Raw genomic sequence first — 15,974 nt, 5'->3', positions numbered from 1 at the left:
GTGTAGAGATTACTTAAAAATAAAATCTTAGGGGCACCTGCATGGCTCAGTGGATTAAAGCCTCTGCCTTCAGCTCAGGTCATGATCTCAGGGTCCTGGGATCGAGCCCCGCATTGGGCTCTCTGCTAAGTGGGGAGCCTGCTTCCCCCTCCCTCTGCCTGCCTCTCTGCCTACTTGTGATCTCTCTCTGTCAAATAAATAAAATCTTAAAAGAAAAAAAAAATTAAATCTTAAAAAAAAAAGGAAAAGTCGTCCATGTTCACAGTCACAAATTTTGAATATATACTAAAAAAATCATCTGTGATTGCTCCCGCCTTAAGGTTAGAATTGGGAGTGTACATTGTGGGGTTCCCCCCCCATTTATTTATTTATTTTAGATAGAGTGTGAGGGGGGAGGGGCAGAGGGAGAGAGAGAATCCACAAGCAGACTCCATGGCTGAGCCTAGAGCCCCATGCGGGGCTCAATCCCAAGACCCTGAGATCTTGACCTGAGCTGAAACCAGGAGTCGGCCACTCAGCCGACTGAGCCACCCAGGCACCCCTGTTTTTTGTTTTTAGATAGAGCTAATAATGCTTTAAAATGTGTGTGTGTGTGTATATGTGAGATTTAAAAATCCATGCTTGTTGTAAGTAATTGGAACAATAAAGAAGTATGTAGGATGAAATGTGAAATCGGCCCCCTGTGCCCCTCCCCTCCAGAGGTCAGCACAGTTCACACAGTTGAGTACCGGTCTTTCCAGAACTTTAAGCACACACGTGAAACTTAACTTATCCAAGTAGATGCAAGTGTGTTCTATGGATTGTTCTAACACCTGCTTTTTTCACCAAACATTTTAGGTATCTTTTCATACCAGTACATATAGACCTACCATGTTCCTTTCATTTTTACTTATTTTTTTAAGTAGGCTCCACGCCCAGTATGGAGCTTGAACTCATGACCCTGAGATCAAGGGTCACGTGCTTTACGGACTGAGCCAGCCGGACTCCCTGCACCCTGTTCTTTTCATTTTTTCTTTTCTTTTTTTTTTAAGTATTTTATTTATTTGACAGACAGAAATCACAACTAGGCAGAGAGGCAGGCAGAGAGAGAGGAGGAAGCAGGCTCCCTGCTGAGCAGAGAGCCCGATGTGGGGCTCGATCCCAGGACCCTGGGATCATGACCTGAGCCGAAGGCAGAGGCTTTAACCTACTGAGCCACCCAGGCGCCCCTTTATTTTCTTTTTTAAAGATTTTACTTATTTGAGAGAGAGAGAGAGAGCACAGGCAGGTGGGCGGGGGAGGGGGCAGTGAGAGAGGGAGAAGCAGACTCCTTGCTAAGCAGGGAGCCCGACATGGGGCTTGATCCCAAGATCTTGGGATCATGACCTGAGCTGAAGGCAGACATTTAACCCACTGAACCACCCAGGCGCCCCATCTTCTTTGCTATTTTAATCCTCCTGTCTTCCTGACCTGGTATGTCAATTCCATCTGACACAGTGGCTCCAGACAGGGAGGCTTTGCCAGGTCTAACCCCTCGGCCAAGTTAATCCATTCTGTGCAGGAGCCTGACCATGCAGTAGTCTAGGCCCGGCCTTTCCGCAGTGTAGTTCCTGTAGGGGTCACAGGAATTACACCAAGAAGGGTTCAGTGTTAAGAGGCAAAGGGTCTTGCCTGCAGGACTCTTCAGTATCTCTAATATGCAGACGTACATTAGGAATCTCTAAGAATTTAGAGATAGAGCACATAGAATTATCCAAACTTATTTGACCAGGAAGCTCTTTCTTTAGGAAGGCTCTCATAGAAACTGCATTTTATGGAGTGCAGCTTTGGAAACAGATATGGAAGCTAGGCTCCAACCACATTAAACCTAAAAAGATCAATCCCAGGCCTCCTGTGCGCAGCCTCAGTCACCCCCTCGTAAGCCAAATACTGAAGCCTTGCAGGAGAGTTCAGTTGCCCCCAAAAGAACATGTTTTTTGCTCAAGGAGTCCCTTCCACTGGGAATCTGCTCTTTACCCACCACCCTCTATGCGCTCCCCACCCTCTCCTTTGAGATCCATGGCAGAGGTTATCCAGTGAAGCCTTCTCTCTACATCCCACCCCCTCCAGGGACCTCCATGAAGGCAGGGCCGGGCCTGGGTCCCTGTTCTCCCCACCAGCCCGCAAAGGGTACCACACACAGAGGACATTTGAAACATGCATGATGGCTGGAGGGGTCGCGGGGTGGGGTGGGGTAGGGGACCCCTCCCAAACCCTGCCAGCCCACAGCCCACCTCCCTCCCTACAGGCTTTGTGGCCATGGTGAACAAGGCCATGAGTGCCAAGTTCAAGTGCCTGGTGGCAAGTGCAGAACAGCTGCTGAAGGAGCTGCCCTGGCCTCCGGCCTTCGAGAAGGACAAGTTCCTCACCCCCGACTTCACGTCCCTGGACGTTCTCACCTTCTCTGGCTCTGGCATCCCTGCTGGCATCAACATCCCCAACTGTGAGCTTCCTCAAGTCGCTGCCCTGTCCCCTGAGAGTCGCCCCTCCCCCCGCACACAGTTGGCCCGGCCACGTGCCCCGCTCACTTCTCCATCCCAGCCTGGTCCTCTTGTCTAGACTCCTCATCCGTGGCCCTTGATTTTTGCCCCTTCTCCCTGGTCCCCTCCCCGCCCTCTGCAGATGACGACCTGAGGCAGACGGACGGCTTCAAGAATGTGTCGCTGGGGAATGTGCTGGCTGTGGCCTACGCCACGCAGCGGGAGAAGCTGACCTTCCTGGAGGAGGAGGACAAGGTGGGCGCCGGCAGCCCAAGGGTTGGGTGCGGGCCTGGACTCACGGCCCACACCGGAAGACAGGGGCCCTGTGACTTGGCTTGTTTGCTCCCCCATCAGATGGTGGAGGTGGTCCCTTCCACCGTTGCAAAGAGGCGATGGGCAAAGCGGGGGCCCCCCGTGGAGCCTGGTGGGAAGGAGGCCACTGGCCGTCAGCTTGGCACAGGGGCGGCAGCGGGCGTGTGGCTGTGGTGGGGCGGCAGACGGCATGGGCCTCCGCGTGTCCCGGCAGGACCTGTACATCCGCTGGAAGGGGCCCTCCTTTGACGTGCAGGTGGGACTGCACGAGCTGCTGGGCCATGGCAGCGGCAAGCTCTTCGTGCAGGTGAGAACACGCCGCAGCTCCCTTCCCCCATGATCAACCCCTCCCAGGGTGAAACCGCACCATCTTTGCCCTCACCGGCTTCGGATTAGGTGGGGGAAATGGCCCCTCAAGGAGGGAAGTTCCTATCTCATACTCCCCCAAGATGTCCCAGGAGCCTCAAGGGCACGGGGCCTGCAGGACAGTCCAGCTGAGGTCCCCTGCACAGGAGGGGTGGCTTGGCTCGGGCCGAGGAAGCCTGCCCTGGAGGTGTGACTCAGACAGCCGCAGGGACAGGGAGGCTGTGAGGGCAGTCTCTGCACGCTCGCAGTCCTGAGGCTGCATGCAGCGTGGTCTGTCTTGGGATTACTATTCCCTGGAAACTGTACCTTTCCAGATATTAACAAGGAGTGAGTCACTTCTCGCGAGAGCAGCCCCTTCCTGCCAGCCAATCAGAGTGGCTGGAGCCCCTGCGATGCCCCCCACTCGGGATACAAAGACAACAGGCAGCCTTGGTGCCAGATGAGATGACCAGAGGCAGGCGGGGCCCCGGCATCAGAGAGAGCGGGGTTCTGTTTGGGTCTGCTCCCTGTGAGGTGGGGCACGTCTCTGAGTAGGGAGGGGCCGGAGGTGGGGACCATTCAGAGAGCAGCTAATGGGGGCAGCAGCTTGACCCCGAGCCTTGTCCAAGCTTTGAAGTCACAGGGAAGTGGGGACAAATGTGGCCACTCTGTGTCCTTGTGCAAGTCAGTTCTCCTTACTGAGCCTCAGTTGGCCCATCTGCAAAACAGGGACCCCGGCTCCTACCATATGGGCCATTGTGAGGATTAAAGCAAAGCCCTAGGGTTGCCGACACATTAGGCCCTTTGGAAGTGGGTTTACTGTTAAGAGATAGGGTGCGTGGAGGTTATATGCTCCATTCCACGCTGGGGCTCATAGTCTCTGAGCCTCATTTTCCTCCTCTGTGAAGTGGGGTAATAGAACCTTCCGGGGGGGGGCGGGGGTGTGAGGAATAAGTGGATGGTGCGTAAGACATTTGGCACGTGGAGTGGATAGTGAGGTTTATTGGAGGTAGAGAGTCGCAGACTGTGGCCTCTGGCCACATGGGGAGAGCGGGTGGGAAGCGCATAGGGGAGCAGCAGTCAAGCTTTCTAGCCCATCCACTGGCACATATCTGGGGTCCGGAGATCCCGGGTCTGGGTTTTCATGTGGCTTGAGGGTGGGAGGAGGGCGGCCAGGGTCACAGGACTCTGGTTTGGAGGTGGCGGCACGCGGATGGCGCTCGGAACCCCAGGCTGAAGTGCTGGGCTGGGGCAGAGACACCTTTCCCTCACTTGCCCCGTGTCCTGACGCTTCTGCAGGACGAGAAAGGAGCATTTAACTTTGACCAGGAGACGGTGATCAATCCAGAGACGGGAGAGCAGGTGAGGGCGGCCTCGGCGGAGCCCCCGTGGTGCTGGGGGGCTGGGCTTGGCTGGGGTGGCAGCTGTTCCTAAGCCTGCTTCCTGGGCCTCCCCTCCCAGATTCAGAGCTGGTACCGGAGCGGGGAGACCTGGGACAGCAAGTTCAGCACCATCGCCTCTAGCTACGAAGAATGCCGGGCTGAAAGTGTGGGCCTCTACCTTTGCCTCAACCCCCAAGTGCTGGAGTATGGGCCACAGGCGTGGGGGGCGGGCCTCCCTTGTGGACAGAGGGCGTACTGGCGGGGGTCAGCACCCAGGCAGCCTCTGACTGCCCCTGCCTCCTCCCTGTCCCTCCGCCAGGATCTTCGGCTTCGAGGGAGCTGACGCAGAAGATGTGATCTACGTGAACTGGCTCAACATGGTTCGGGCTGGGCTGCTCGCTCTGGAGTTCTACACCCCGGAGACCTCCAGCTGGAGACAGGTGGGGGCCAGCCGGGAGCCGGGGGTAGGGAGGAAGCCTGCAGCAGGATCTGAGGTCAGGATTCTAGGTGTAGGGATGGGACAACCATATCTACCAAAGAGGCACGGGAACTGGGTTTAATCCCAGACTCCACTCCTTATGGGGGTAAGTCACACCGTTGTGAGCCTCAGTGTCCGTGTCTGTGCAATGGGGGTAATAATCTCCCTGCCCACCTCTGAGGGCGAAACCAGACCAGCTGATTTCACCACGACCGCTCATAGCTGGCTTGCGACAGACTTCCTCTGTGCCACACACAGTTCTAAGCACGTTACCTGAATTAACTCTTTGTTCCCCGAATTAACTCTTTGTTCCCCATGTCAACCCTGGGACGTAGGTGCTATTATTGCTCTGATTTTAGAGATAAGGAAATTGAGGCACAGAGACATTAAGTAACTTTCTGGTAAGTAGCAGAGCCAGGATTCAAATCCAAGTAGTCTGCCTCCAGAGTGGTGAGGCGAGGCCCCTCACTTACGAGATGGGAAATAGAGTTAACAGTAGGAATGTTCTTCAAAGTCACACAAATATGTTTTGATAAACTTATGTCATCAGTCTTATGTCAGTCTCGTGTCATCAAAAGAGCACATGTTTTAGGGACAGGAAACTTAGGTCTGAGTCCTCGATCTCCCTTAACAGCTGTGTGACCCTGAGTAAGTCACTTTACCTCTCTGGGGCTATGGTTTGTCATCTGTAAACTGGGGTTCATGGTGCGCATTTGGTCCCACTGTTGAGTGCAAACGAGATTGTAGAAGAGAGCGCTTGGTGACCTGGACTGTGGGGGGACCCCTGTGGGTCTCTGGTATCATCTGGGGGTGTTCTGGAGCAGCGAAGGGCACGGTGGTCGGCAAGAGGGAGCACAGGGAGAGCACAGGGCTCTGGGACCTGCCTGGAAATGGCCTTCCCTCAGGAGCAGAGAGGGGAGGAAATATTTAAGGGGAGAGGACTAGAGCAGAAAAAGACCCACAGGGTGAGGGAGAATGAAGTCGTAAGAACAACTGACAGTTAATTAATGAGCACATACTGTATATGAGGCTTTCGAGCAGACTCATGTAAATGATTCCTTTCTTCTTGGTTCTGGCAGGCCCACATGCAGGCCCGGTTTGTGATCCTGAGGGTCCTGCTGGAGGCTGGCGAGGGACTCGTTACTGTCACTCCCACCACAGGGGCTGATGGGCGCCCAGATGCCCGGGTCCGCCTGGACCGCGACAAGATCCGGCCTGTGGGCAAGCCCGCCCTGGAGCGGTTCCTGAGGAAACTTCAGGTAAGCGGAGCCCTTTTGCCCTCCAGCCTCACCCTGTCTCTCCACCCTCTAGCATTGCCTCGTAGCCTTCTCATCATCAGCTCATTCATTCGTTCATTCATTCACTCATCGGACAAGTGTGTATAAAGAGTGTTATCGTGCGGGGCACTGAGCATAAGCCGTGAGCGGTTTCTTACGTTATAGTGAATGTATAAACAATAAGTGAATGAGATGATTTCAAATCACGACAAGAGGGGCGCCTGGGTGGTTCAGAGGGTTAGAGCCTCTGCCTTCGGCTCAGGTCATGATTCCCAGGGTCCTGGGATCGAGCCCCGCATTGGGCTCTCTGCTCTCGGGGAGCCTGCTTCCCCCTGTCTCTCTGCCTGCCTCTCCGCCTACTTGTGATCTCTGTCAAATAAATAAATAAAATCTTTTTTAAAAAAATCACGACAAGAGCTGTAAAGACAATAAAACTTGGTGATACGATTACAAGTGAAATTGGAGGGGAAGAGAATGCAGAGCCTCCCTAGCGTGGGTGGTCAGGGAAGGCTTTTTAGAGGAGATGATGTTTAAGCTGCAATTTTGAGTGCCAGGCAGGAACCAGCTATGAGAAGGTCCGAGAGCAGGAGAAACAGAAAGCTCAAAGTCTGGAATGGGGACCGGAATGAGCTTCGTGGGTTGAGGGACAGAAGGAGGCCTGGAGCTTAGTAGGTGAAGGACAGTGGTCACATGGCCCTGGCTTCCCTTCCACGTAGGAACCTTTTGGGGTGCTGATGTCAGTATTAACCAGCCATGTAATTAGGGCAACATACTCTGCCTTGCTGGGCCCCACTCATCTCATCTGTTAAATGGGATGTATCGCCTGCCTCACCTGGCAGGAAGCAAATGACACAACGTACTAAGCAAGTAGAATGTTCTGGATCCAAGCCAGTATGACATTAGGTGTGGTCCTTGGGCTAGCAGCAACCACATCACCCAGAAGCGGCTTACAAATGCAGATTCCTGGGACCACCCCAGACCTGATTCAGAAATCGTGAGAGCAGGACCGGGGAATCTGCATGTTTAGCTGCCTGCCAAGTGAGTCTGACACTCAGCAAAGTTTGAGAACCACTCAAGGCCCACTCTTTACAGTGCAGGACCTTCTGTTGGAGCTGGGCCCTGCGGCTTTTCTTTTCTTTTTCTTTTTTTTTTTAAAGATTTTATTTATTTGTTTGATAGAGACACAGCAAGAATGGGAACATAAGCAGGGGGAGTGGGAGAGGGAGAAGCAGGCTTCCCGCTGAGCGGGGAGCACGATGTAGGGCTCAATCCTGGGACCCTGGGATCATGACCCGAGCTGAAGGCACATGCTTAATGACTGAGCCAATCAGGCACCCCTGCTGGCTTTTTCAACTGATAGACGGCCTAGCCTTCAATTCAGCAAATAGTTCCATGATTATACTCCCACCTGTTTCCGGAAGGGATTTAAGGCATTTTTTTTTAATGAAAGATATGTGTTTGGCCATTAAAATAAAAGAAAATTAGAAAATAAAAATCAGGGGCACCTGGGTGGCCTAGTTGGTTAAGCATCTGACTTTGGCTCAGGTCATGATCTAGGGTCCTGGGATCGAGCCCCACATTGGGCTTCCTGCTTGGCGGGGAGCCTGCCTCTCCCTCTCTCGCTCCCCCTGCTTGTGCTTGCTCATGCTCTCTCTCTCTGTGTCAAATAAATAAATAAATTTTTTTAAAGATTTTATTTATTTATTTGACAGAGAGAGTTCACAAGTAGGCAGAGAGAGAGGGGGAAGCAGGCTCCCCGCCAAGCAGAGAGCCCAATGCAGGGCTTGATCCCAGGACCCTGAGATCACGACTCAAGCAGAAAGCAGAGGCCTAACTCACTGAGCCACCCAGGCACCCCTAAATAAAATCTTTAAAGGGGCGCCTGGGTGGCTCAGTGGGTTAAAGCCTCTGCCTTCGGCTCAGGTCATGGTCCTGGGGTCCTGGGATCAAGCCCCGCATTGGGCTCTCTGCTCCACAGGGAGCCTGCTTCTTCCTCTTTCTCTGTCTGCCTCTCTGCCTATTTGTGATCTCTGTCTGTCAAATAATAAATAAAATCTTTAAAAAAAAAAAAAGAGAAAATCAGGCACCTGGGAGCTCAGTTGGTTAAGTGTCTGTCTTTGGCTTGGGTCATGATCCCAGAGTCCTGGGATCGAGTTCCGAATCGGGCTCCCTGCTCAGCAGGTAGTCTGCTTCTCCATCTCGCTCTGCCTCTCTCCCCAACTCATGTGCTCTCTCTTTGGCTCTGTTCTCTCTCAGAAAAATAAAATCTTAAAAAAATCAGTCGCTGCAGGAGCGCTTGGGTGGCTCAGTCAGTTAAGTATCCAACTCTTGATTTCAGCTCAAGTTGTGATCTCATGGTCCTGGGCTCAAGCCCCACACTGGGCTCTGCACTCAGCATGGAGTCTGCTGGGGATTCTCTCTCCCTCACCCTTTCCCTTTGTTCCTCCCCCTGCTTGCAGTCTCTCTCTCCTTCAAATAAATAAATAAAATCTTTTTATTTTTTTAAGATTTTATTTATTTATTTGACAGAGAGAGATCACAAGTAGGCAGAGAAGCAGGCAGAGAGAGAGAGAGAGGAGGAAGCAGGCTCCCCGCTGAGCAGAGAGCCCAATGCGGGGCTTGATCCCAGGACCCTGGGATCATGACCTGAGCCGAAGGCAGAGGCTTTAACCCGCTGAGCCACCCAGGCACCCCTAAATAAATAAAATCTTGAAACAAAAATCAGTAGATACAAAATGCAACATGGGTCTTAGATCTGGAATGGAAAAAGTCATTAATGGGACAACTAATGAAATCTGAAAAAGCCGAGAGTTTAGTTGATAGCGATGCACCGGTTTTGTACAGCGTTAACAACAGGAGAGACTAGCCAAGGGCATATGCAAACTCTCTGTTCTGTCTCTGCAACTTTTCTCTCTTGAATTATTCTAGTTTGTTAATAGTCAAAGTAAGTCCCTAGATGAAGGAGTCAAATCTGCCAGATCCCGGTCCGATATTGAACAAGCCCAGAATGTTCCATTCTAGGGACTGAACCAGTTGGGTCTCTGTACAAGAGGAGTCATTCAGCAGGACAGACAGACACCTCAGCAGTAGCTTTACGGAAGATACAGAATATGGAAGCATTGGTGGTGTGGCTCTTTGTCTTATCAGCCCCCTAGCAAAAGCCAAGAGCACAGCAAGGAGACAGCAGGTAGGGAAGACGAAGGCATTTCTATAAGGAGAGGCTCCCACCAGGGTCACCAACACGGCCTGTTTTGGCCCACCTTGTATCGTGAAAATAGGCAGGGTTGGCTATAGATCTGTCTTTCTGGCTTCTTGGAAGTACTGGCCTCCACAGGCTCAAGTCCCACGTAAACAACGGGCTGAAACTTGAGTAGCAACCAGCACATTCTGGCATTTGGACATGACTTGACTCTCCAGTATGCCAGGTCTCCTCCCTGTACCTGTCCTGCCTCCCGTTGGCATCGAGGTTACCAGCTCTCCGGTTTAAGCTGGTGGGATCCGATCTGTTGGCTTCATGAGTGTGTCTCCACTGATTTCTGTGTGCCCCATCCTCTTGGGAAGAGAGGAAGGTGAGATGTTCTCTTTAACTGTCCCCCCTGGAGGATCCCCCAGCAACCCTCTGGAGAATCCTTGTAACCCTGGGTCTGAGCTGGGAGGCTTAGCTAGAGGGAGCCCTAGGAGGAGTCCTACTTCGCCACCTGCCAAGCAGCCCAAGTAAGGATCAAACCCACAAAATGTCAGATATTTGGAGGAGAACCAAATGGAACTCCCAGAAATAAACTGTAACACCACTGAAACTAAAAATAGGTTAGACAGGTTTGAGATCCAGCTAAAGATAAAAGAAAGTATACGGCATGTACACAGAGACCAAGTTAGAAAATTTAACTTGGGGAGCCAGTGCAGAAAAGTCTAGGGTGTGTAAACAGATCCCCCAAGAGGAAAGGAGAGCGAGAAGGTGAGAGGAGGCATTAAATAAATACAAATTTAAAATAAAATGAAATAAACAAATCTTAAAAAAAAAAAAAAGTAAACCAGGAGGGGGGAAAGTAGAGAAACAGAATCCCCACGGAGTGCAGAGCCTTGGGAATCAATTCTGTGACCCCGAGATCATGACCTGAGTGAAAACCAAAAATCAGAGGCTCAACTGACTTGAGCCACCCAGGTAGCCCAGTAAGAATTTTCTTAACTGATAAAGAATGTCTCAGAAAATGAAAATACAGTAACTGTCATCTGTCCGAACACTAAGAATATTCCCTTTAAAATCAGAAAAAGACAGGGGTGCCTGGGTGGCTAAGTGGGTTAAAGCCTCTGACCCTGGTCTCAGGGTCCTGGGATCGAGCCCCCGCATCGGGCTTTCTGCTCAGCGGGGAGCCTGCTTCACCCTTTCTCTGCCTGCCTCTCTGCCTATTTGTGATCTCTGTCTGTCAAATCAGTAAATAAAATCTTTTTTAAAAATTAATTAAATAAAATCAGAAAAAGATACCAAAATGTTCCCTAGTTCCACTTCTGATCAACAGCTTGCCTAAGGGCTTAGCTTTTTTTTTTTTTTTTACTTTAAATTTATTTATTTTTTCAGCGTAACAAGGGCTTAGCTTTTGGAAGGAAACAAGACTGAATCGTGAAGTTCAGGCATTAGAAAGGAAGAAATAAAACTCTTTACGTTGCAGATTATGTGACTAAGCCAGTCGAAAGAATATACAAACAAATCAATGAAATCAGCGAGTTTCACAAGGTTGAATAAAGTTCTAAAGCGGGAGCGCCTGGGTGGCTCAGTGGGTTAAGCGTTTGCCTTCAGCTCAGGTCATGATCCCAGGATCCTGGAATCGAGCCCCACTGAGCACCACTGCTTCTCCCTTTCCCTTTGCCCGCCCCTTCCCCCACTCAAATGCTCTCTCACTCACCTCTGCTCTCTCTCTCAAATAAATAAATAAAATCTTAAAAAAAAAAAAAAAAGGAAAGAAACTGAAGAAGAGAAAAGAAAAAAAGAAAAAGAAACTAAGTCCCAGAGGGCTTTTCTGGAACTTGACAAGCTAATGTAAAATTTAGACAGAAGTATAAAGGATCACCAGTAAGAGCCAAGACACTCCGAAGCAAAATAGGTTGGGAGACTCGTTCTACCAGATACCAAAATTTATCCTAAGATAATTAAGTTCGGTGTGGCCCTGGGGCAGGAATAGACACATTGACCAGTGGAACAGAGCCAAGAAGCAGCAGCGACTTGGGTATATGATGGAAGGGACATTGCAGACCCGTAGAGAAGGGATGGACCGTTCAGCAAGTCGTTCTCAGAAAACCCGTTATCCTCATGGAGAGACAGACTGGATTTCTACCTTCTGCCATACACAAAGACAATCCCAGGAGTTGAACGGTTTACATAGAAAAGGCCAAGTTTTTAGCAGAGAAGAGTAAGTATCTTTAGGACCTCAGAGTGAAGGAAAATTTCTCAAAGCACAAGAAACACTAGCCATCAAAGAAAAGATCAGACCTTTTTTTTTTTTTTATAGATTTTATTTATTTATTTATTTGACAGAGAGAGAGATCACAAGTAGGCAGAGAGGCAGGCAGAGAGAGAGGAGGAAGCAGGCTCCCTGCGGAGCAGAGAGCCCGATGCGGGGCTCGATCCCAGGACCCTGAGATCATGACCTGAGCCGAAGGCAGCGGCTTAATCCACTGAGCCACCCAGGCGCCCCAGATCAGACCCTTTAACTACATCAAAAATAGCTTTTTGGGGGGTTGCCTAGCTGGCTCAGTCCATGGAGCATGTGGGTCTTGATCTCAAGATTGTAAGTTCGAGCCCCACGTTGGGTATAGAGATGACTTAAAAATAGAGTCTTTTAAAAATAAATAAATGCATGAAAAAAAATTAAAAATACAAACGATAGTAGCTTTTAGTCGTCAAACGTTACCATAAAGAATGTGAGAAGACAAGTCTTCAACGAGGATAGGATATTTGCCTGCACCAGCTTGGCATCCAGAGCAGTGAGGACCGCCAGCCGCTGCCTCCGGGAGCATCAGCTTGTGCAGCACCTCGGGAGAAGGACGTGGGCGCGTGGGTTGTCTAAGGTGGAGCGTCCGCCTGACCTGCAGACCACGGCTTCTCCCGGAGAAACCCGCGTCGGTCCCTTCCGTCCACCAGGAGGCGCCCGGGGTGTCCGTGGCGCAACTGAGTGGCCCACAGCAGAAGCGGCCCCTGTCCTGGGAAGGGCCCCACACCTGTGGGGTGTTTGCAAGTGCAACTCGATCTCCGGCCTCAGGGATCATGACCTGAGCCGAAGGCAGAGGCTCAACTGACTGAGCTACCCAGGCGTCCCAAGCTTGCAACTCTTGATGTCAGGGTTGTGAGTTCAAGCCCCACACTGGGCATGGAGCCTACTTAATTAAAAAAAATAAAAAATAAATTAAATAAAAATTTAAAAAGAGTTTTTTAATTTACAAAAAGGAGGGAACGAATTCTTAAGCTGGGTGCTAGTTATATGGGTGTCTTTTTTTTTTTTTAATAACCTAAGTATTCTTTACAACCTACATATTATAACCTACTATATATATACCACATATTTTGTACGTGTGAAAAAAATTTTTTTAAAGAGCATGATGGTAATGCTTTCTCGGTCTCCAGTTCAAATGAGAAAATGAAATGAGAAACATTAGCTTCACTTTAGTAGGCCCTTACCAGGAGCTAAGCCCTTGATCTGTATTTCTCCCATAATAAGCACAATCATATGGTAAGAGCAGATACTGTCCAAGGTGGACCCAAGCAGCTGGGGCCTCTGGCAAAGCCCTCTGGATGCAGGGAGGGTTGCCCATAGTAGGGACTGATTCCTTTTGCCTTCCCACAGGTGTTGAAGTCCACAGGAGATGTGGCGGGAGGCCGGGCCCTGTACGAGGGGTATGCGGCCGTCACTGATGCGCCCCCTGAGTGCTTCCTCACCCTCAGGGACACAGTCCTGCTCCGCAAGGAATCTCGGAAGCTCATCGTTCAGCCCAACACTCGCCTTGAAGGTAATAGGACCCGCAAGTCCCCTTTGATGGACAAAGGAGGCCTGGAACCCATCCCTGGGCTCAGCAAAGGCTACCTGGGGTGATTCCTGCCTCTCTCCCTCCCTGCCCAAGGCCTCCCCATGCCCACACCTAGGGCCCAAACCTTAGCATCTGTTACCACCAGCTCCCCAACACAGGGCTGTGCTGTTTATAAGACAACAACCGGAGGTTTGCAGACGGCCCGCGGAGCAGGGCCGAGTGGAAGAGACAGACCCCAGGCTCATGGGGAGGCCAGGCATGGTCCCGGAGGGTCAGGCCTGTGGGTGTGTGGAGTGGAGGTGAGGGGCGGGCATGAGGTGGAACCCAGCAGGCTGGTGGAACTCAGGGGACAGTGTGACTCTGCAGAGCCCAGGAGAGAGATGAACAGCCCCATGGGTCCCCTCCCTTCTCAAGTGATGACTCTGTTTCCAAAGCCTTGACCCTGGCTGGGCTGCACTTGGACCTGTTGTCTTAGAGGCCCCCTGCTGCATTCACTTTCCTCTCTCCTCCTGACCCGTCTTTCCTGACACCTGTCACTGAGGCACCTCAGCCAAGGTGGTACGGGTAGCTTTAGAGCTGTGCTGTGACCTGGTCTTCGTCCGTAAAGCCTGTGTGCTGAGGTTGCAGCCAACCCGAATGAGGTCCTTCCTTCAAACTCTTAAACTGCTCTCCATGGCTTCACTCTCTAAATCCTCGCCATGGGGGCACCTGGCTGGCTCAGTCGGTAGAGCATGCAACTCTTGATCTTGGGGTCATGAGTTCGAGCCCTACTTTTTTTTTTTTTTTTTTTGACAGAGATCACAAGTAGGCAGAGAGGCATGCAGAGAGAGGGGGAAGCAGGCTCCCTGCTGAGTAGAGATCCCAATGTGGGACTCGATCCTAGGATCCTGAGACCATGAGCTGAGCTGAAGGCAGAGGCTTAGCCCACTGAGCCACCCAGGTGCCCCTCAAGCCCTACATTGACCTAAAGCTCACTTACAAAAATAAAATTAAAATAAAACAAATCCTCACCATAACCCAATGAGATAGTTACAGTTTACATTTTACAGTTAAGGAAACTGAGGCCCAGAGACAAAAATCGCTCGAGGCTTATGGCTCTTTACTGGAGGAACCTAGAGTTAGATTAAGAATGCTTCTCGAGGGGCGCCTGGGTGGCTCAGTGGGTTGAAGCCTCTGCCTTCAGCTCAGGTCGTGGTCCCAGGGTCCTGGGATCAAGCCGCTCAGCCGGGAGCCTGCTTCCCCCTCTCTCTCTGCCTGCCTTTCTGCCTACTTGTGATCTCTGTCAATTTTAAAAAAAAAACAAAAAATCTTTAAAAAAAAGGAATGCTTCTCGCTCCCATAGTCACGGGCAGTTGTGAAGGTTAAATGAAATAATTACCTCCTACTGACAAGGAAAACACATTTGTGAGGCTTATTTCCGACTCTTTGTGCTACACTCAAGAGGCCCCAGGGGGTTTGGTCCTGACCCCTGGCGGCCTCAGGGACCCCTCTTCCGGGCTCACTGGCCTCCAGGTTCATGTCTTTCCATTTCTCCAACCCCCAGAGCTCGTCCTGCTCCCATAGCCTTTGCACTCACTGTCTCCTCCGCTGGGCACAGTCCTCCCCCAATCTTTGGTTTGTCCTTCCTGTCATTTGGGTCTCTGTTAAATGACACCTCCTGAGAGAGGCTGTCCCTGACCCCTCCTCCTAAAGCAATCCCTTGATAGACCATCGCTCTGCTGTTTTCCCGTCTGCTTTGCTTCCACATTAGCAGGAACAGCACATCCCCAGCAACACACAGGGGCTGCTCAGTGCATGTCAAATGAGGAAATGGACAAATCATGCTGGGCACATAGTAAGTGCTCATTACAACATCATCGCTTTGATTGGCCCGGCCCTATGTGGGCCTTTGTGAATCAGACCCAGGCCCTTGCCTCAAGTAGTCCATAGTGCATTAGGAATAAGACCTGGAGAGAAGTGATTACACCCAGGCAGCATTGATAAGCACCTAAGAGGCCCAAACAGTGGTCTGAACACTAAGAGAAGAGAAGATCCCATTCACCTTTGAGGGAATCAGGGAAGGTTCTGGTGAGGAAGTGGTTAAACTAAGCCTGTAGGGCAGGTAGGGTTTTCAAAGGTATGGGGATGATGATGGTGGTGATGGTGAAGATGATAAGGAACTTTTGAGTACATCTGTGTGCTTGTCACTGGGTAAAACTTTGGATGGATGAACTCATCAACCCCAGGAGGAAGTTTATTGCCCCCATTTTCCAGCTGGAAACTGAGACACTGGGCAGCCATGCATTTGACCATGTGCTGTCTGAACCCAAAAGCTGTGCTCGTAGCTGCGTATACCCCACAGGGCCACGGAGCACAGCAAGGCCCTGTGAGTGGGTGGAGTAGTGGAACCGTGTTGGAGGGAAATGCTTCCCATGAGCATTCTGGCGACCTTTGGAACAGCCCATGAGTTCCGTGGGTATCCTTTCGGCTCCGCTGGGTGCTCGAGAGAATGTTGCTAGTGGCAGCTAGCGCTCGAGTGTTCACTCAAGGTATTACTGTACCCAATCATGGTAGCTTCTTGAGGGAGGAGGTATTGTGTTCACCCCTACTTTACAGGTGAGGAAAATGAGGCTTAGTGAGGTTGTGAAACTTGCCCAAGGTCCTGCAGTAGACAGAGATAAACCAG

General features: G+C 51.0%; 1 protein-coding gene across 4 annotated transcripts in view; it reads left to right on the top strand.

Annotated features, from left to right (window-relative positions):
* The window catches only part of DPP3 (dipeptidyl peptidase 3), a 36,060-nt gene that overhangs the window by 19,039 nt on the left and 1,047 nt on the right, over positions 1–15,974 (top strand). For all 4 annotated transcript variants that reach the window (XM_046015355.1, XM_046015356.1, XM_046015357.1 and 1 more), the window contains exons 10-17: positions 2,267–2,461; positions 2,641–2,753; positions 3,025–3,117; positions 4,455–4,517; positions 4,617–4,741; positions 4,857–4,977; positions 6,095–6,274; positions 13,129–13,291. In XM_046015355.1, coding sequence (XP_045871311.1) covers positions 2,267–2,461; positions 2,641–2,753; positions 3,025–3,117; positions 4,455–4,517; positions 4,617–4,741; positions 4,857–4,977; positions 6,095–6,274; positions 13,129–13,291 — 1,053 coding nt within the window. The remainder of the gene's footprint in view (positions 1–2,266; positions 2,462–2,640; positions 2,754–3,024; positions 3,118–4,454; positions 4,518–4,616; positions 4,742–4,856; positions 4,978–6,094; positions 6,275–13,128; positions 13,292–15,974) is intronic.

The sequence above is a fragment of the Meles meles genome, chromosome 8, assembly GCF_922984935.1.
Source record: "Meles meles chromosome 8, mMelMel3.1 paternal haplotype, whole genome shotgun sequence".
In the NCBI taxonomy this organism is placed as follows: domain Eukaryota; kingdom Metazoa; phylum Chordata; class Mammalia; order Carnivora; family Mustelidae; genus Meles; species Meles meles.
The sequence above is the reverse complement of the archived record's forward strand: the minus strand, read 5'-3'. Positions and strand labels throughout refer to the sequence as shown.